Source organism: Gavia stellata, chromosome 6, assembly GCF_030936135.1.
Source record: "Gavia stellata isolate bGavSte3 chromosome 6, bGavSte3.hap2, whole genome shotgun sequence".
NCBI lineage: Eukaryota > Metazoa > Chordata > Aves > Gaviiformes > Gaviidae > Gavia > Gavia stellata.
Window position 1 is genome coordinate 39,098,880 of NC_082599.1, and position 22,278 is coordinate 39,121,157.

The 22,278-nt window shown below is 41.6% G+C and overlaps 1 protein-coding gene across 1 annotated transcript in view; it reads right to left on the reverse strand.

Moving 5' to 3' along the window:
* COLQ (collagen like tail subunit of asymmetric acetylcholinesterase) overlaps positions 1-22,278 on the reverse strand; it is a 41,690-nt gene that overhangs the window by 14,036 nt on the left and 5,376 nt on the right. Inside the window, exons 2-11 of the mRNA XM_059818561.1 lie at positions 13,914-14,026; positions 11,997-12,101; positions 9,277-9,321; positions 8,584-8,610; positions 6,537-6,608; positions 4,115-4,177; positions 3,050-3,076; positions 2,355-2,399; positions 1,606-1,641; positions 588-668 (exon numbers count right to left, since the gene is read on the reverse strand). Coding sequence (XP_059674544.1) covers positions 588-668; positions 1,606-1,641; positions 2,355-2,399; positions 3,050-3,076; positions 4,115-4,177; positions 6,537-6,608; positions 8,584-8,610; positions 9,277-9,321; positions 11,997-12,101; positions 13,914-14,026 — 614 coding nt within the window. The remainder of the gene's footprint in view (positions 1-587; positions 669-1,605; positions 1,642-2,354; positions 2,400-3,049; positions 3,077-4,114; positions 4,178-6,536; positions 6,609-8,583; positions 8,611-9,276; positions 9,322-11,996; positions 12,102-13,913; positions 14,027-22,278) is intronic.

The following is a 22,278-nucleotide window of genomic DNA, read 5'->3' on the forward strand; positions in this document are numbered from 1 at the left end:
AACCTTCCTTCGCTCATCCCAGGAACCTATTTTTGGTAGGGGCAGAGAATGGTACCTGGGCAGGCTGAAATGTGTTGAATTTTGGATATATCCCATTTGCCATTGCAGCCTACAAAGCTGCCTGTAAATCGAGCAGCCCTGCTCCCTAAGTCGGCATCAGGGCTAGGGATCTACAAAGTGTAGGGCCCCACAGAGTTATGTCCCACACTGTCTGAGACCTGGACCTTGTGCCAACTCTCTAGCCATCAGGTGGAGTTGGGACCGTAGCTCTGTGTCGCTTAGGATTCAAAGGCAAGGGTCAAGGTCTGCTCAAGTTACATTCAATGAATTTGTTACCAAGCCAGGGAAAATACAACTTTCCCTATGCTGCACAGCCAGGGAGCTGAATGCTGCCGATAAGGTTACAGTCCTAAAGCTGGGACTTTAACTCCTGCGCAGCCTGTGCATGCGTGTGAGGTGTTTCAGGGCTTCTGTTCGCTCCCACTGTGATGAAGTGCATGGTGCCACAAAAGCACAGACCACACGGTCGTATGCCACAACCACACAGATGCCATGAGTCATGGGAAGAGGAAACACCATGGTCCTACTTGTTTGCCTCGTTTTCCGGGTCTTCCTATAGGTCCTCTGTGTCCTGGTACTCCAGATTGTCCCTTTGGGCCCATTTCTCCCTTGATGGGTGTGGAGGGAAGGAAGCAGCACGTAAGTACAGAAATGAACGTTACCTTGGTTATACCTGTCTTATACAAGACAGCAGATGCACAGTGCTTTCATTCACATGATTCCTTTAGATAATGCTGGCACCATTTCTTTCTCGGAAATCCAAAATTATAATAAAATATTTTAAAACAAGCATAAAGTAAATAATATCTCTTACAATTTACCCAAATTTCCCTAAAAAATCCTTTCCTAAAGAGGAAGCCAAACAGTGAGATCAGAAACATGCTCAGAGATTTCGAGGTCAAGGAAAGCAAAACTCTCTGACACCTTGGCAATATCTTGCCTTGCTGTTAAGATGCACATGTAATAAAATCACTCAGGGGAAGGGTGGAGAATTCACTCATCTTCTAGCCTCCTTAGAAGCAACCATTATTTCCTTGTCCTAATTTCAGAGGTAAGATGTGCTTATGTCATAAAATTATCCTCCTTTAGGATTTCTATCCATAAGCTAACATCTGAATTTTGATTCTTTTTCAAGTACAGAATAACGATGACATAAAAACTGGTCAAAGTTATCACTGCTATTTATAATAGTGTTATTTCAATTCAGAGCATCAAGAAGGAAATATTTATTAGCTTCAGATGAATAAAACCCAAACAATTAGGGCAGTTATAAATCTATACTCAAGAGTTTGAATATGTTAAACAGGAGGAGGATTATGACTAAACCAGTGTTTTGGGAAAAAAAAGAAACAACAACAAACTGCTACATCTCAGAGTTTTCTGCTAAGATAAATAGCCTAAAGAATTTGATCAAGTCCAAGAAGTGTTGGTCATTGAGTCAAGCAAGAGCTTCAATGCCTTATACTTTCCAGGATGTCCCTGAAGCCATTCACTGACCCTATGCCAGCACTTAACACAACTCCCCAATACATCACCCCCACTTACTTTTTGTCCCAGCATTCCAGGGAAGCCTATTTCTCCCTACAAAGTAAAAGGAGAAAAATCATCAAAAAATGTGGATGATCTTTGGCAAAGCAGCACCTCACTTGGAAAGAAGAAAAACAAGTGCCAGGTACTGATATCGGTTAAAAAACCCACACTGTGATTCAGCACTGCGAGTGATACAGTAGGTGGAGAACTATAAGCAAAATTTTACTGTAAAGCCCCTTGTACAGTAACACTACTCCTCCATCTGATCCTCTGCCGCCTGCTTCCTCTCTGGCAAAAACCATCCCGGTTGTGCATTTGTGTACAGGCAACCCTGCTACCTGGACAACTCCCAAAGTCTGCATTTGGGAATGGCGTTTCTCCATTTACATCAAAGGCAGTTTACTTCTCCTTTCTTAGTTAAAAGAACCCCCAGGCCATGAATCTCACTTTTTTTTTTTTTTTGGCAAGCTGTCGTGGTTCTGGAGTGCACAGGCCAGGAGAGACTGAGGTTACCTCTAAGGAAATCCCCTTCTGCCTTGTCACCCTGCTACACGCTGGGGCTGGGGGGCACATGGACATGTAGGCTGCCCCACCACCCTCCCATCAGGTAGGACCACTGTCTTCCCTCGCCACTCTTGCCCTCCCGGGAAGATGCCTCCAGGCTCCCTTTGTCCATACTGCTGCTGGTTTTTTCTATCAGAAATACCTTAGTCTTCATGTGCTCGTTCAGCTAAAGCTCACAGCCATTTGGAAAAGAAAATTACCTGGTCTCCTTTGACTCCTTTGTCACCCCTGTCACCTCTGGATCCCTGGAGAGAGACAACAGGGTGACAACAGCTTGATTACTACAATTTCAGAAGGAAGCAAAAGATATTTCTCCTACATGAGGCATTATTTGAAGTTGCGCAGAATACAGTAATATCTCCAGAGTGAGGTATACGGTAGATACCCTAAAATGTTTCCTTATTACTTTCATTGATATTATAACAGAATTAAGAGCAAGGCTTGTAGGAAAAGGGATTCATTCTCCCCAGTTAATTACTTTAAATATGTGTTTTCCAGGACGTAATACTTCCAAACTTGATTATTTTTCCAGTGAGCTTCATCCAAATTCAGGTTCCACTGTATGTTCTTAAAGTAAAAACTGTCTCTGTGCCAAAGTATATATAACCTAAAGAAACCAGACCAACAATTAAGGATTATTATACCCATTGTACAGGTGGGGAAACTGTAGTGAGGTGTACTGTAGTAACTAGTTCACAAGAAGATGGGGTGTAAAACTCACTTTAGCATCCCAGCCCAAGCCACAATACTGTGCTCCTTCTTGATGCTTGTTTTCATTTCTCAGTGGGACCTTTAGGCTTCACTCCAACAAAATTCAATCTAATTTCTACAGTTACTTTTTTTTACATAACTGTTCCAATTGTTAAATTATACATTATTCTATTGCCACACTGACCTTTTCTCCTCTAGTTCCAGGAAAACCCTAAAGGGAATGATAGATATTTTAATGCTTCTCGCTTTCAAGATTACCCAAGAAGCAAATTCATATCTTGCAGACTTTAAAGTGAAGAAAAAGAATGAAGCACAAGTAATTAATTGCATCAACTTGCAAATGCAAATCAATATTTATAGCTTCTAAAATTGCACTGAAACAGAACTATGAAATATGAATTAAAGGCAAGACAACTCAGCCCAAAAGCCATTGTGAAAAAGCCAGGTAAAGCCAGCAGGTTTGATATTGCTTTTAAAATTGACACAAGGAAAATAAAATGTAACTGAAAGTGTATGAAGCCTTAGATGCCACAATTAATAATCTAAAATAATTTTAGCAATAGTCTTCCTCTTCTGTTGTTTTTTTTTGGGTTTTTTTCCCCTGTGGAATATCCTCAAATTATACTTAAGTAATCTTCTAATATGAAGATTACTATTAAACTGAGTTTCTCTTTAAGAAACATAATAAACAACAGTGTTCAGTTCTTCTTTCAAGTCCTTTATTTGAGTAAACCAATTACATAATTTTTAACAATTACCTTAAAATGTTGTGGCCTCAATTTGTAAAGGCAGAGGCTATGCTATAGACAATGATGTGCAGATACTAGAACATCCAGACCAAATTGTGCTTACCATCCAACTGTCAATACATATGCATAGTTTTAGTAGAGGACCAAAATGATCTCCACAGTCTTACGAGGTGGGTGGAAAACATTGCAGACACAAGTTAATGCTGCAGATGATACACTTAAGAACTCCAGTTTTCTAGTGGGATTCAATTATCTATGTTTTGCTGTTAAAGTAAATTTTTGCATTACAGTAATTTACACCAAAGCATTTTTATGAAAAGCCAAAAGCACAGCCAAGCCCAACCAGACAACATAACCTTGTTTGAAGGAGAACATATATTTTTAGCTGTATTAGAAAAGATATATCTTGATAAATGCTTTCCAGCAAATTCATGAGGGAAGCAGCTGTCAGCAGAGCGTTAAAAACCAATGTCTGAAAATGCAGTGTTTGGTTAACAAACCTTGGAGCCCATTGGTCCTCTTGTACCTGGCAATCCCATCACACCCAACTCTCCCTTTTCACCCTAAAGGGGTCAATAAAGAGAGTTATTGATTGTGGCTCTCTGACGAGGTCATATTTGAATGTACTTGAGACAAGCCTGACCATGGTGCAGCATTGTAGTCAGCGATCTATATTGCAATTGTATTCTGCCTGAGTCCTCATGTTATCTTGTTCTTCTATTTGCGTTTTCTTGGGTGTGTAAATTGTGCTTCAGTTTTGCCAGATGCTATTAAAGGACATGGAAGCAAATTAGCAGCAGCAGAGCATCCTTTTACTGCATGAAGGTGCATTGCCTCTACCCAGCATCACTTCCACTGAGTTGCAGAAAAGGAGGGTATTTTGCTGCAAGGCTTTATGGTTGGGGAGGCATAGTGACTACTTTTATTGTAGTTCTGAACCACCATGTACTTTACAGTGGTTTGGAGCCAGTAAATCATGAAAAGTCTTTACAACAACTTCTCTGGCTGCTGTCAGCTAATTATATCTAGAGTGAAATAGAGAGTAGTCCCCGCAGACATGCAGCAGCCCTACCAGCAGAATACAGTTGGCTCTCATTCTCCTTTGGCTTTCACTGTCCTAGTAGTGGAGAGGATTTTCACATCGGCTGCTACCCCAGCAGAAGTTCAGAAAAGACTTGAAGAAACAAAGTAGGAGAAATAAGGAATGGACCAAGGCTGTGTCAAAGAAAGAGAAGAAAAATAAGGAGACCCAGCTGAAGAAATAGAAGGCACAGAGATGGGAATGAGAAAAAAACCCAAACAGGAGCTTACTGGAGATTTACAGCAAGAAGATGCAGCAAATGACTATAGTGAGGATGAGTATCAGGAGTTTGGGAAGATCAGAGATCAGAAGAAGAGAAAGGAAAGAGAGACACAACCGATGGAAGTGAGCACAGACATCTGCTGGCCTCTATTCGACTGGAGCCTTCACTGACAGGCAGGAAACTGAAATTTATAAAGAGCAGAAGAAATGAAAGTGTGAACCCATCTAAAGAACAGAGGAGACAGGTATCATAGGAGACAATAAAAGCAGAATTGGAATCAAACAGCAAGTAGGACTTGCAGTCAAATATAGGAAAAAGTGTTACTCCTGAATGTGAGGGATGCTTCTAGGACTGTGATGAAAAAGCATAACAATAGACAAAGAGGAGATAATATCAAAATTAGGAAGACTTCATAAATAAAACTAGAGCTTATATAAGGAAAAGGCCAAGTGAATGAGTTTTCTGACTGCTGTGCTCCCAGTAATCAGACTGTGAGGGACCGAGGTAGTTGGACCTTCCTTCTGCTCTCACAGCTCTCACTGTGAGAAATCACAGCACACTGCGTTTCAGGGAACACCATTCCTCACCTCATAGTTCAAAGTGAACATTGGCTCCTTTTTTTGTACATAGTCTCTTGTTGCTTGCCTACATCCCCACATACTATATAATATGAAGTTCCTCATCTAACATAGCTGTGAAGAGCTTGAGAGTCTGCTTTCCAGGTGTGGCTTGAATTCAGAAGCCATCTACTATTATTCTTGCAGTAGCAAGAGCTACTGCATCACATCATCTGAGGTGAGGCACCAACCTTCATGGAGCAAATGAAGAGTCAAAGATTTACTGGAAAATGTGGCTTCAGACTAAACATTGCGTGCAGTACTTTTGCCTGATGCATACTGGCTTGAAGAAAAGCAAGTTATCTCAAAAGTCCAGTAGAAACTTCGTATACTGCGTCTCTTGTGAAGAGCTGTATAGCTTTCGCATAAGCTAATACTCAATAAAGGACTGTCCTGCAGCTTTTTAATAATAAACGCACATGAAGCAACCACTCTGCAGTAGCAAAGCGTGTTCTGCCATTTCTTTTGCTGTTGGCTATGAAAAATCACAGGAATGAACGTTTGTTTGTATGGGAACGAACTTCAAAGATGTGATCAGCAATCCACATGGTTTGTAATCTCTTTCCCCTGATACCAGCCTGGTATTTTCCCTTTGATCGCATGGACACACAGTTACACTGCCAAGAAGTACACGTTCAGGCAAAGTGTTCATCATAAAGAACAGTCATAAAGCTGATGATCAGTTTTGAAACACTGATTCACATGATTGTGAGACACCAGTGATTATCAATGAGTCTTCATTGGATTGACTTTCAATTTCCCTGTCATGTATTTTAATCAACATAAGAAGCGCTACAGGGGCTAGGCTGAAAGTGGAGTAACCTAACACTCGACTGGGCAGGTCTTTGCAGAGCAGTGTAAGAAATAGGGCAAGCACAGATTGTCCTTGCACTGCTGCAGCTTCCCAGCCTCCAGCAGATAGTGGTTTAGAGACTTCCCCAGACAAATGTTATTGAGATCGTGATGTTGAACAGCTGATCCCATGTGAATTTTAGTCTTACCTTCGGTCCCGCAGGTCCAGGCCATCCTACAGGTCCTGGCATCCCAGGGACACCCGGGGGACCTGGTTTACCCTTGAATGGAAAACAACAGTTACAATGATTCATATAACATTATTCCTACACACAGGCCTCCACTGCAGACAGGAGTTACGGAGGAATACAGTCATTTCAGGAAAAGATCTGCAAATGCTTCTTTACCTTCTTTTTAATACAAAAAATACTATATTATATTCATAATACAGTTTGTGTTGATGCTACTGGAGGAAGGGTGGGCTCGCAGAAATACCAGGTTACACTGGTTCAAATAAGTAGATCAGCTACAGAGTAAATCTACGTGCAACCAAAATAATTGTCCTAAAAACCCAGTATCAATAACTTAAATCCTCTTTTCATTTAATAGTACCATGTAAATCAAAAAGACCTGCATGTAATTTTCAGTGGCGCCCAGTGACAGGACAAGAGGTAACGGGCACAAACTTGGTCATAGGAAGTTCCATCTAAACATGAGGAGGACCTTCTTTACTTTGAGGGTGGCAGAGCACTGGAACAAGCTGCCCGGAGAGGTTGTGGAGTCTACTTCTCTGGAGATACTCAAAACTCACCTGGACACATTCCTGTGCAATCTGCTCTGTGTGAACCTGCTCTGGCGGGGGGGCTGGACTAGGTGATCTCCAGAGGTCCCTTCCAACCCCTATCATTCTGTGATTCTGTGATTCTGTGTAATTATATCAGTATGAATCCAATTTACATTAAGAGCAGAACCAAATCTTTAAGATATTCCTGTTTTTATTTACTATTATTCTTATTCTGAACATTCTCATATTACCAGCTATAATTGTTCTTTATTAGCTACTATATGACTAGCAATAATTACATACATACAGTTATTTATCTATTTTAACTACTGCCTGTAAATCACTCTTTGAGTATCTCCTAAAATGCTGCAGATTAGTGCTATTCCACTGCTTTACACCACTTGATAATATTATCTTAGAAATGTCATCATGACATTTGGGGCTAAGAATGACCTCCCAAGAGCCAGACAGGTTTTAGCAGGAGTTACACTGTTTTATTTGCAACTTGAGCAACTTCTCCTCTGGGACCTACTAGTTTTTGTCAGAAGAATAAGTACAACAGTGTTTGAGGTTTGCACTCTCTTGTAGGCTGATGGGTTACTGTTTTGGTCACTTGAATTTATATAAGTAACATTTTTGTTTACTGTAGGGCATTTGCAATTTAGATTAAAGAAAAAGACCTCTTTTGTTTATGTGTTTCATATTAATTTAAATTACTGATTGGTAGCTGGTGTTAAAATCCTTTGTATATTACTAGAAGGGTGTTAAAATCCTTGGTATATTATTAGAAGGGTACTTCTTTTCCTGGTTAGTGACTACCCCTTGCATATCTCTGATTTCATCCTGCATTTCTATCTTCTTTTAAAGTTAATTACATTGAATGGAGGCACTTAGCGACTGACATAACGTATTCTGTTTCATCACATGTAGGGGCACATATTTTTGACGATATATCATGGATCATGTGTCACCAAGCATAGGACTGTAGTCAGTATATTTCGTTGGTGCCAGAACTCTGTAAGTGTAATCATTAATGGTTATTCCTTCTTCTGGGCTATTTGGCCGAGCCTTGTCTTGACTTCGGAGGAGTAAAATGTTTGATCTTTCTTTGGGTTTTTTTAATACACTTTTTATGATAGCTCCCATACTCTGCTTCCCCTCTCCACAGAGACATAATTCAAGTAATTTCTCACTCTGTTTTAATTGTCTGGCCAGAGCCACATGCTCTTACTGAGAGAATTTGTCAAATTCAAATGAGCTGGGACAGCTCTCCAAGCCAGAAAGCCCAGCTCTCCAGCCCTGCACCCAGAGCTCCCCTACCACCCATCCTGGGTACCAGGGGAAGCAGCACAAACAGGTTAAACTTCACCATTAGCTGATTGTATTTAACTGTTGTCTGCACGCCTCTCTGACAGCTGCTATATGTCAAGTATTAGACCGGTATCTGAGACAGCACCTTCGTTCATTCATACCTTTCTTCCTGGCCTGCCAATCTCCCCCTGCCAGAGAAAGGAATACGTTAGTCTCATAGGCACCACACATATTTGGAATATCTTTGTGTTCAAGACTTTGCTTCCAGAGGTAAAATGAGAAGAATTGCTTTAACAGAGCTCATTGGTCTTTCCTGTGTTTTCAGCCCTAAATCTACAGTCACCCCCTTGTATAGCAAAACATGTAATTACGTGCCCAGCTTCAGGTATAAGGCTCTTTAAGCTTCATCATGGAGCAAATGCTTTGCAGATCTGAAGCCATAACTTAACATATAGACCACTTTTCATATCTGAGCTGACCCATACAATTAACACTGCATATGAGAGCTCTGCTTATCATGTCCTGCCAGAGGGACAAGGGGGTCAAAGGCTGTTGGATCAGTAAGATCACTGACTTGTGCACCTGAGCTGCTTTCTTAACACATACTGTAGACATAGGTAGCTATCATGAGAAACCATAAAAAATATTTCAAGATTGAAAATGAACACTGAAAGATGAAGATTTAAATTGTAGCTGCAAACCAATTCAGAGCTTTACATTCAAATTAAAGCAAATCCCCACATCCAGGAGGTCCACCATTGACTAAACAGACAAGAAAAAGGTGAACACAAGCCCCCCCATCTCTTTCCTTGCCCCCTCAAAAACATACCAAACTCCATAACACAGACACTTACTTTCTCCCCTTTTGGTCCCATTATACCAGGAATTCCTTGTGGACCCTAGGGAGAAAAGCAAATGCATTAGTAAGAAGGCACTGGTGGTTGCCTTCCCTCAACCCATGGCCCTGTAGCTGTCTCCTGGGAACAGAGTGAACCCCCAAGGTTGGGTGTTGGATGTGGTGTTTGAACATGGTCTCTGAATGCCAGGTCTGTGCCACTGCTGAACGGCAGGCTGGAGAGTTGGACTGACATGAGAAGTGCAGGATCATCTTCTAGATGAAGAAAACTATCAAGAAAAAAAGCCTGGAGCAAAGGAAAGATAAGAAGTTATTTGAGTCCTGAAGAATTAGCGACAATGAAGACATGGAGAAACTGCATCAGCTGACAAAGGAGGTCAGCCAAAGTCGTGGTAAGGGAAGTGGCATAAAACATGTGGGATGGGTTCTGCAGTGTGGTGTGGACATGGAAGATGATTGCCACCGCTTCTGAATCGTGAAGATACTTCTCTCTCTCAAATGAAGCTGATTCTCCTTTCAGGAGACTTCTTAATCCAGGGAGACCTTGAACCCCCTCTCAGAAAAAAAAATCAGAAAAACAGGTTTGTTTCTAGAATGCTTCGGTTCACAGACCACCTTTTATTTTTGAATGACTAAGAAAAAAAAATCCCATGAGCCTGCATCAGAGGAGCATTAGATTCACTGTACAAATCATTCACTCCAGGTTTGGATCCCGGCTGTCTTATACTGTCCAAAACATGATGCAAACTGTACATGAACAGGAGCAAAGTTTACCCTCAAATGCAAATTACTCCAACTATTTTAGTCAGTAGAGTTATTTTAGGTTTTGAACAGTGTAAATCAGAATGCGCCCTATTAGAATCAGAGCCAAATTTTATCTTATTTCTTTCATTTTACCTTAGGTTACACATGGGAGGAATTATACTCTGAGTTATATAATTACAAATCTAATTTTCCTTCTTATGAAAGTGTTAAAATTCAGCTCTGAGTCAACAGTATGAGCTTTTACAACTCCTTTGAAAGTCATGCAAGCTACAGCAGAAAAGAATTCAGAAATATTTCTTAGATTTTTTTTTTTTTAATGATAGCATTTCTTTCCAGGTGACCATTGTCATAAAAGTATTGCCCAGAGGGCTGCTGGCTCTAACATTGTCCCATTATAAGACACAGTCCTGAAATTTGTAATTAAAAATTCCAAAGCCATGTTATACCCACCCTACTGTCTGCTGTTGTGATAAAATCTGCCAGCCTACTCTATTTAAAAATATGCTTGGAGGGATCATAGATCATTTGGTTGCAAGATTAATATTATTTATAGCAATGGACCTTGCAGAACAATAGAATTAATATTACTGTTCTTCCAATTTAAGTCAGAGAGAGTATTAAGAGGATTTTTTTAAAAAAACCACTCTAGCAGAGACTAAAGTAACAACTGCTTCTTCCACATGTACTGCAACTCTGGATTGTGGCCAACCACACTGCAGGACTCTTTCATAATGCAGAGAAGACTTTTCTCAATACAGGAGAGGACAAACATTTCCCATTGCTTCTCGCCACACCTCACCATTCACATGGTAAATGAATCTGCCTCATCCTGCATCTCAGCAAAGATGAAATGGCAGAGTCGAAAAGTCAAGGTTCATAAAACAAGACTTTGTGGCTTTCACATTGCATCTTCTAGACTATTTACAAATACCTTCTGAAGTATTGACTTCTAAATAATTAAAGCTAAGCTCTTTGCAACGTAACTGAACCTTTACTGTGATGCACTGTCCTTGCTTTTTAAAGTGTTTGGGTGCTTGTTAACTTCTCAGGCTGCCAAAGCCTCAGTCACAGCTTTGCTGCAGCGAAGGTCCTGTGCTGTGCCTGCTATTAGCTGTACTATAATAAAACTGGCACCCAGGGGCCTTGAGGAAAATCACTGTCCCAGAGGACCAGGCATGGCACATAGAAAGGGACCACCTGTGCCCCAGGAGAAACTGGAAGTACCTCTCCCTGAAAAGTTCTATTTTAATTTGGAGGAATGAACTGGAGTGGAAAGGCAGATGGGTGATCTTCTCTGCACTACAGAGAGGTTTGCAAAACCCTTCCCGCTAGAGGTGGACCATTTCCTCAGAAGATTTCTGAATGTACAAATTGTAGAAAAAGAAACAGGAGCTCAAAGGGACTGACCCAAGGCTATCCAACAAGTCAGAGGCAGAGATGTTGCAGGTCAAGCTAGGAGATCCCACATCTCCTGAATGCCATCCCATTGCCCTTCTGAAGCCCCTCTTTGGCTCTGATCTGTACTGTAGGTGTTTGCCTTCTCAGGGATGTACTCCACTAACATTCAAGTTCATTGCACCTTTGGTGCATCCACTCCATGGGCTCTTTCCCTCATGTAAAGGACAACACAGTCTAAAGCAAAGAAAAAAATAGCGAAGAGCCTCTGAAGGAAGTGATGGCACCTCCGGGATTTTTCGTGGGCGCTACCCACTGTAAAACTCCACAAAAATGAAGGGTGAACTTGAAACCTACTGGAGTATGCAAGGCAGGGATGAGAACACAGGGTAAAAAGCCTACATGATTTATGCATAGTCATATAAAAATGAAATTAAGCCAGAGCTCGGTATGCTTATTAAGTGGTAAAAAGCATTTGCAGAAGATATTTTACAGCTTTGTAAGGACCTTGGAGCAAGTGAGAGAACGATGCGGTTTAATCACAAATGCATGACTCACCTGGGGGCCAGGAGGCCCTGCGGGGCAATGCAATTCGGGCAGAGAGGAAGCCTGTATTATGTGGAGCTCTTGACACAAATCTTTCATATCCAGGGCAAGCAGCTTCTACATAACAAAAACAATATGAGTGAACGCGCAGCCATACGTAGCCAGTCAGAGAAATGCATAAATAAACAGCCACCAAACGCTGAAGCCTCAAGAGAGTTTATTTTCTTCCTTAGGGAGAAGCACAGGGTTTGTCACAAGGTTATCTTCACGGATGCTTCAACATTAGCACTCCAGCACGGTGTCCTGCCCCACGTTTCCTCCTCCTCCTCTCCCAGAAGCACGTCGCAGCCAGGCTGTCACATGCCCCTCCAAGCCAGCGTGGGACCCTGGCCTATTCTTAGACCTGACCCTGCTCTCTCCGTCCCACTTCACAAGTATCAGCACCTCTCCAAAAATAGCGTCTTTGCTCTAATAATACAGACTACACTCAGCGGGGGTATAGGCAGCGTGAACTTCGCTCCAGAAGATACTAACCCGTAGGCATTCATTCACTGCAGACCGGGGTTGATACCTTTAAAGATCAATGAATGTCTAATCTTTTGACTTCAAAATTAGGCTTGCATCAGTAAACTGGCTTATTTATGCCCTGTGACAAAAGTGACCTCCCCTGGAAACGCAGATGAACACTGAGCCAGAAACACTGGCTTAACACAACTGATCTTCAACTTCCAAGTGAAAAGCCATTTTCTAGAAAAGCTCTAACTAGAAACTCCAAAGTGCAAACTGCTCATAGTGAATTCACGTGGGTCCCACCCTCCTAGTAACTACTTAGTTCTATTTGGTGTTTTTGGGGCAATATGGTGTGAAGGGTGATTTTATACTCAGATTACTCTCTGGGCTGTTTGGGGGAATCTCTGGCGTCTTGGTCCCAACCTCATCCTCACTGAATACACCGTATTCCTAAGGAGATCTTGTCTCTGGGTCTCTGTTCTGTGGAAACCAAGGTACAGGGAGGGGAGGGGAGGGGATGAAGAAGAGGGAGGCAACTAGATTTTAGTTTGGGGGGGAATAGCACTCTGAGCTCAATCTTGATGGGGGATTTTACACTGTTTTTTTTCTTGGGTTAGTTCTTGTCAGACATCTTACTAATCATTACTTATGTAATACTAGCAATAATTGCAGTATTTGTGTACAGTAAATGAATAGTAGAATTAAGAAATAGGAATTACTGAGTAGGTAGAAAAATTCTTAATGTTGGAATGGAAAATACGTTGGAGTTAACAGACCCTGGCAATAAGTCTAGTTGGGCAAACTGCTATATCATATGCCCATTGCATCCTGTATGTTGCATATGTTAACATATGTATATGGATACATATCATATAAAGCAGGTACGTGCATAGATGGGTGAGTGAAAACTCCATACCAGCAACCCAAACACATCTTTCTTTCTGCAAAATGAAATGATGGGAATAGATTCCATAGGAGAGTTTCGGGACCTTCATTTCACCTACTGGGTAAGGCAAATGTGATGCAAAACAGGCCACATATATAATGTATACCCTGAAATCACTGTGCAGGATGGAAAATTGCCTTTCTGTCCTTACTTGGTTTATTGCATTTCCATTTCCTTTAGTTCAGGATTGCCTTACTCTAAGAAAGTTCCCAAAACAGAATAAGGAGAATATTTTAAGTTAATTGAATTAACTGCCTGAACAAACCCAGCCTCATTTCATTCCTTGATCTATTTGAGATTTACTTCAAGCCCCAGTCTGGGATGTTGAATGATTGTCTTACCGGAGCCATATCAACACAGCCAGATGGGTTTGCTAAGTGACACCATGAAGCAGTGCTTGAGAGGATACTTCAGTCTTTGTCATACATAAAAAATCATGTAAAAAGAAGAGAAAGGCTCACGGCCGCACTTACGGTGCTCCAGCTGTGCCTGAAGTACGGTGGTGGAAACAGGGGCGGTGGCGGAGGGCCGAGGAGGCAGCACGCTCTGCGACTGAGCTGTTTCTTCTGTTCCAAACAAGGGAGATCTGTTCAATACAAACACTCATCCGTTGTCTTGAACACCACAAACATTTCTTACAGAATAAGAGGAGTTTCCATTTGACAGGATTTTCCTACATCCTATGTGCATTGATTGTAACACTGTAAGCCAAGCAGGGATTTAAGAAACTGGGTGGTCCCTTAAGTCTATGAGTTCCCTCTTGTGCTGAAGGCTATGCAGAGTTTTAAGCTCTTCATGTGGCTATGACATAGGCTGATTTTGGAAAATTTCAGAGAGGCATCTATTTTCATTAGAAAATAGATTGAAATATTTCTCACCCTCTCTCTCCCCCCATTCCAAAATTGTATGAGAACTAGCATCTTCTGGTTCCCATTACAGCCCATATGCTACCAGGAAGCCCTCCGTACTGTTGCCCACCAACCTTACCCGTGGACCGAATCGCTTAAGGCACTTCTGTGATAACAGGGTGGGAAGTTGTTCCACAGCACATTTGCTTATATTTCCCCTGGGACTGAAATCAGGTTGCCTTATTTCTGATTCGTGCATCACCACTAAGAAGAAATTCTGCAACCCAGATTTAACTGATAGCTTTGCACCAACTGACCAGTAAGGCAGGGCCTTGCTTGTGTTCGGCAATGTATTCAACCTTTTCTAAGAGGAAAACTTCCATCAACAAAATAAGCAGCTGTGACCAAAGATGCACAGAGAAAAGATGTGAAGGTGATGCATTTATACTGCCTTTTTTTTCTGAATGTATTTACTCCTTGGGAAATACAACTCTAATGAGGGTGGGGACCTTCTGCAAAGGTTTTGCCAAGGACAGCAAGTATTTATTTATGTCTGCTGGTTTCTTCCTCTGGCTAGTGGCAGCTGGAATGGGTGTCTGTGAACTGAAGGGTGGCAGGAAGCCAAATACAGTAGGAAGAAAAGCCCTTGATGAGGTATCTGGTATTAATGGAAAATCTCCAAATTAAGTTTCTAGGAGGACAAACCTGACAAAATTGCTAGATTTGTGTGCAAATCAATCGCATGCTGGATGTTAGTCACATCTCAAGGTAAGGCCAATTTAATTCTAGATTTTCAAATGTCTCAGAGAATGTATTCTATCAGTTCCACCATCCCACATTAATGGGGACAGCACTTCCCTCAGTCCCAATGCACAGAAAACAGCTGCCCAGAGGAGTGTGATTCAGCAGCATTCAGGGGTAATTTATGTTCTCCAGATTTTTTTCTCTATCAAAACACTACTTGCGATGATACCTTTGAGAGATGAGTCAATTAAAGTGTGAAAGGGTCCATAATGAATACTCTTTTCCAACTTTTTCTCCCAAGTTTGAAACTCAACCAAAAACTTCAATTTAAGAGAAAGGAAGAGGATTTATGATAAAAAATAGAGATTCATTGTTTTGTTTAAAGCTTGAAATACATACTGAAAATGCCAATGCCCTTTAAAAAGTAGCAAAGGTTTGAGTTTGCCTGTCTCCAATTCTCACAAGCAATAAAATACAAAGATATGTAAAGTTCTGTATTGGCTTATTCTGAACTCAGTCACTCTTATGCAGCTGTAACTAAGGTCTTTAGTTTTTACCACACATACTTCTGTGGTTATCTTAATTTCAGGATTGTATTTGAACATATTGCATTGGGACTAAATTGCATATTATTAAAGCAATGGACAGCTTGTAATTTAACAAGCTATAAAATGTGATTATTATTTTATTTTAGGCCACATTCCAATATCATCACTCTTTCTTAGTATTACCTTATTCCATGATCTAGCTAAATTTCAATAGGATTATTATCATTCAACAAGAATGAGAATATCAAATCTGGCCCAATGTGGCTTAGTTGCTAACAGATCACTACCAGGCACTGTAGAAAAAAAAGTTTGCATTACTGTAGTTGTACTGCTACTTAAAAAAAAAAGAAGAAAAAAAGAAAAAAATGAGACAAGATTAAAGTGTTGTTTAAATATTTTGCAAAGATAACATTAAATATAGATGTACTCCTATAGCTTTAATAGGATACTTCCCACGTTCTCATGAGTAAAGTCAAGTCCTGGGTTATAAAATATTGAGATTTTCCTCTTTTGGCAGTGAAGTCTGAAATTCTGTGGAACAACTTTTATTGTGAAAAACACTATAGCTAATCAAGTTGATAGCATAAAACCATTGATTTCAGTCTTTATGGTCTTATTCTAATACTACTTATTCTAATACAAGTTATGTTGAGACCCAGTTTAGGTTTGCTGGTATAAACAGTTATAGCATGTACTGATCTCAATGCGAAAACAAGGAAAAGAAGGTATCTAATTACTATTACTATTATATAGAATAGATATCAATTATCTAATGATGCAGGTAGTTAATATTTCAGGGGCTCCATCATTAATTATGGCCATGTTCTGGAAGCTGTACTTGTAAAGCAAATATTTAAGAAAAGGCTGGTCCTGGACCCAAGGACCTCCTGCACTCGGGTATGGCAGGTGGATATGACAGAAGAGGGAGCAAAAAAATGAGTGAATCACAGAGTGACTACAGGTATGACTGCTATAATTTGACCTTCCAATAAGCCCTGCATTTCCTTGGTATGGATTTTGTAACTGTGATAGACCCAAGACGCACAACCATTACAGTATTGGCTTTGTTTTGTGTATCACAAAAGGGTTACCTTGACAGGCTTACAGGCTCTCTGCAAATGCAACGTATATTTTTAGGCTCCAGGTTACCTTTGTTTGCTAAACACAGCTTCAGAATACTCCAGTCCCCATCCATGGAAAAAATCTCAGCCCAAGAATAGGACTGTCATAGTTTTCTGTGAAATGTGAAGACCCTGCCTACACAGAGCGCGCATTTACATATCTCGTATGGAAACTGCTCTTTCAAAAGCTTCAAGAACATATTCAATAAGAGAAGGAAGACAAAATGAAAAACTCCTTATAGGACTTGTCTAAGTGGCAATCGTTTTCAGAGAACATAAGGATTATAATAGTCAGCTTTAAAATAGAAAGTCTTTATCATTTTCAAACTCAAATTATTTTTACGGTCCAGACTATATGTTAATCTAATTCAAGAAAGTGGCTGTATAAATCTATGGGTATACTGGCAATGATTGCTTCAGAAAATAACGTATTTTAGATAAGCTGTTGCAATGTTTCATTTTGTTCCTGCAGACAGCTTGCTTCTGACCATAGCTGGAAGTTGGGAACGCTGATCCGAGATGGTCCAACGCAGAGGCAGGGAGAAGCCTTCACCCAGGCTGAGTCCCCCAGAGTGGGGCTCACAGGTCTCTTAGCCCTCCTAGAGCTGCTCTTAGAGCTGACCTTCAACCCTACAACCCCCCCAGCTGCCACAGAGGTACCAGAGAAGTGCTGTCCTGGGTTCAGGTTAGATTTACAGGTTTTCATTGAAAAAAATTAGAAGTAAACCATGAAAGTTACTTTTATCCTAAAATCACAAAGCTGTAGGCCAACTCTCTGGAGGAAAGGACAAGAAAGGAAAAAAATACTGAACATGTGTTTCCCTTCCTATTTGCAACCACATTAATCCAGCGTGCCCTGAAGGGAAGCCGAGCTGCTATCTAAAGGCTTGTCACCCTGACAGCAGCGCTGGTGGCCTGCCCAGCTTGTGACGGGCAGGATTCCGCTAGACAGAGATCTCTGATGCCTGACACCCCATCACAGGTTCTTCTCCCACTTGGATGGCATTCAGAATTAATAATAAACGAGCTGGGCAGACTATTCAGTTAATGAATGTGGGCTTGTCCAGTTGAAAGTGAGACTTTTCATCTGCTTTGTTGTCATTCATTCAGGCTTCTTTTACCCTCCTTGCAAGGAGAGCAGCGTGCCATGAGCAGCAGCCAGCCGGTACCATTCTGTACATCTATTGTGAGGTGACTAAGGTGCTTTTTCTTTTTACGTCAGGAAAATTTAAGAGCTTGTCAAAGGTGCCTTTTGAGAGCCATACAGGTCAAAATCCTTTAGTTACTGAGCAGACGCAGGTATTACTCTTTCCTTTAAAGGCCCAAAGACATGTACCAGCATTGACAAAACATACTTATTTAAAATGTGTTTTACAAGGCTTTGTGAATCCAAATGTGCTATAGGCACATGTAAGCAGAGCCAGGAATACAGCCCAGGTCTGGAGACGGGTCAGGTTAGCAAACGGTCTGCTTCTCTTGGTACCCTCTTGCACTTTGGCCTTATGATTGATGGCCTAAATATATCTTTTCTTATAAACCAGCTAATGTAAATATGCCAAGGAAATGTATCAAGCCCTACAGCTTAGGTAACGGTGCCTGTGCAGAGGAGGCAGTGACCCAGGAAGCTCCTGTGGGAGTTATGGGATGAGATGTGGGGCTGCATCTCTTCCCCACTTCTGGTTTCCTCCTGCTTGAAATGAGGCTTCAGAGTCTTTAAGGAACAGAGCAAAGCTGATGAGAAATTAATTCCCCATCCTTCCGACAGAAAATGCAAAACTCCAGCCGTAAGTTTGTGAGTTTCTTTTCAACCAAGAAAAACTCATAAAAATTTGAAAATACTCTGTTTCTAATCCCCAAAGTAGCTATGGGCTGTGGCAGCAGTAGTGTGTATTTCACCAGCTGGCGCACACTCAGAGATGTCATAATAAATAAATAAATAAAGGTATTTAAAATCAGTCAACGTTCAAAATCTTGACAATAGCATGAACCCTGGCACGCTGCCTGGACGGCGGATCTCGGTGTTCACCTGGCTGGAGGAGCAAGGATTCTTTGTCCTCCGTCCCTACCTAATATTCAGCCCGCAGCCCTCAGCATCTCCCAGCGCCAGCCACGTGCTCACAGGCAGCAAGACCCCAGTGAGCCCCTCGCAGCCCGGCCAGTAACTGGTAGGCGGCTGCATCTTTGCCGGGCAGCTTTAAAAAACACTGCAGAAATGGCAAGACATAGGAAAGCAAAAGGGCCTGTGAGAGTTCTAAGCAAGGGAAAGGCCCTGTATGCAAATATTTCATTTAATCTGTGTGTATGTACATGTAGGAAAGCAATGCATACGCCAAAAGATTATATACTGTTCTCTCTGATTGCAGCAGGAAAATTCTGAGATCGGTACAGAAACAGAGAGGAGCATTTGCTTGGGTTGGCTCTGCGCTCCAGTTTCACAAGAACGTGAAAATCCCAATAAAATCTGATGGGTGGAACACTTCAGTGGGTTATAGTATAGGTTTATAAAATAAACCCATGATTTATAAATCCCAATAACCACAACAGGTCTATTTCGTGCAATTTCCCTTCTATTGCCTTCCATTTGCAGAGGTCCAGAGCTCTAGACGTTGCTAAATGATGTTGACAACTCTATGTGCTCCCCTTCAGTGCATGAGAAACCGAGGCACAGAGAAATTAAGTAACTCTCACAAAGCCACAGATGACTCAATTACAATACCAGAAACAGAGTTCCAGCCTGGTAAATCACAGTATCTCATCTCAGTCATTTTATAAGCTGGATTATAAAACTCAATTGCTTGTCACACCAGAACAGTATTATAAATACTATGAGTATTAAAGACTAAGAACCCACTACATTCTGTAGAAGAGCCTGAAACCCTAAAGATTAATGCAAGGTGGCTGCTGTGTCAGCCCCAAAAGACTTCTACGTGTCATTCACTGCCACACAGTCCTCTCCCACTTTATCTGTGAGATCAGTAACAACAAAGCTAAGAGACATCAGTGCCACCCTTCTGCAATTGCAAGATCATAATCTGTCAGTGTTGGCATAGATCAAATGTGTACTTGACTTTGATGTTGCTTCACCGTATGCTCAGACAGTCCCAGACAATCCCTATGAGACTATGGGTGTTGCTGTGTGCTCAGAAAGACTTCAGAGAAACGCCTTCAAATTCCTCTTTGAAACTTTGCTACCATGGACTAAATGAATTCCTCATGACTCCCTTGCTGCAACAGATTCACAGCCCAGCTGACTTTATTCTCCTGCCTTTCACAAAAAATAACTCTGCATTGACTTGGTATTGTAAAAAGTTGTTAACTTTGTAGTTTCAAGAAACTAAAAAAAATAGCCATCAACACTTTTCCCTGGGTAGAAGAAAACTGAAATTGTAGCACTGCCTTCTTTAGACAAAGCATCTCCCTTTACTGGTATGTATACATTTACGCATACACATCTGCTAGTTCCTGAGAAAAATGGAAAACAACTTCTTTTCTCTTCCCCCCCACTGTCTCAGACCTCCTTCTGCATTCTTCCTGTATCCATCTTCTCATCCCAAATGCCCTTTTACCATTACAGTCGTGTGACTACACAAAGCATTCCCCCAATTTCCTTTTCATTAAAGCGGTGCTTCCTTGGAGAGGAGAAGGGAAGAAACAGAACATCTAGGTCAGGGTCTGTTAATTCCTGTGGGGTTTTTCTCTCTCTATTTCTGAACTTCTCCAAACAATTCCCCCAGTATTCATGGGCTTTCCCAGACCTCTTCTGCCTACTAAGCTGCAGCATCAAATAGGTCTCCTGGATGTGTCCTGGGTGAGTCCTATGTTGCATTACAGATTAATGTGCCCCCTGATTTTGCAATCACACACTATCCTAGCACCAAGAGTTAAAGACTGCAGGGATACTTGGCCTATCCTGAAAACAAACTTCCTCATGTATAAACCCTTTTTTTTTTTTTTTTAATAGTTTTAACTAAGATTAGCAGTTTCTTTTGCTGCAATCATTCACAAATGAACTGTCTATACTAGGAGCAGAGCCTACAAGCACTATCTGTCTACAAATACATAGGAATATCTGGTTTTACAGCACTTTGGATTGCTCATCAGTGGAGCTCCCATCCTTTCACTGAAAACACTCGATGTTGAAACAGTTTGCTTTGCTGTGCTGGAATTTAAGCCTTCACCTTCCAGGCTGGTCACAACAAAAATCTAGTATTCACCAGCACGCCCAATACCTATGGACTACAGATAGTGCTATGCTTGTTCACAACAATGATACATCATTGACAAGCTTACGTGAACTAGTTGGGGTCTCCATGCCAGCTGCAGCATCGCTTTCAGCTGAGGTTCCCTTTTGGACTGCTTGCTGCCTGTCAGAAACATTCACAGGTTATAGAAAAACCTTCAGATCGGTTCCTGCTTCCTTTGCTGGAAAGCCAAGCAAGCACTGCCTCAGCTTCTGTACTGACCTCTGTCCCTGGCAGCTGGAGAACTTGTTCACCATGAAACAACTACCTGAAAAATACTGGCTTTGCTTGGGTTGTGTCTCCAGAGGAGCTTCCACAGTCTCAAGTTGGACAGCTGCCTTCCTTGTAACACAAATGTTGCCCCAGAAAAAAAAATCTAAAGTGGCCATCGGTGTAGTCCCAGCTTCCTGCACTTCAGGAGTCCTGGTATCAAACCTGGCTTCTGTATTTCAGGATGTCTCTGCCCCCATCAACTCACCACATCAAGCCAACCAAGCTAACCTTTATATTAAACCAGGGGGAATAGGGGAACACGTGGTCCTTTGACGTGCATTTTCTTGAGCGAGTGAACGTTCATGGTGCTCACCTTAAGCAGCATTTCACCAAACCCTTTCCCCTCATTTGCATTACAGTCACTGAACTTTTTTTGACAAGCCGAGCGCCTTGTCATCCAGTAACGCCACAAGCAGGTCAGAAGCCCCTTTCCCCTCCTGCATGCAAGACCCAGAGCTGTACTTAAGGAGCCTTGTTGCAACCAGCTTCCATCTTCCTTGCTAGTGGCTGTGTCCTTGTCTGATTTTAATTACTGCTGCAAGGCAAATGCCACAACCTCCTGAACTGCCTCTGATGTCCTTTCCTTGTCCCGCACCCACAGGATCAAGTGGGCTTCTACTCATTGGTCTGCTACTAATTTCACAGGACCTCCTGGGGGTCCTTTGCTATTGCAGCTTGTATCAGTCTTCTCCTTGCCCTTCCCGACATGAAGCTGGGGGCAGGCACGAAGTCGCGGACTGGCTGTGCACCAGCGTGGCTGCTCTGTTCTCACCTGACTCAGCACAGGCAGTTGCACCATACGCCACCAGAGAGGGGTCTACGAATCCTAAGGTAATTTCATCTCTGGGTATTATCCACATTGACTTGAGCAGGAAACCCAATTTGTGATTCTCACAGTTTGTATCTACCAGGGGGGAAACTACAGATAAAGTCAAGTCAGATGCTTCTTCAATGTAACTGTGCTTATTTTAAAGACCCATTTACTTAAAGCAATGGTAACCACACCACACCAGACTGTTATTCTGCTACCAGTCCAACCCTTTCCCCGGAGGCTGTTGAGGAA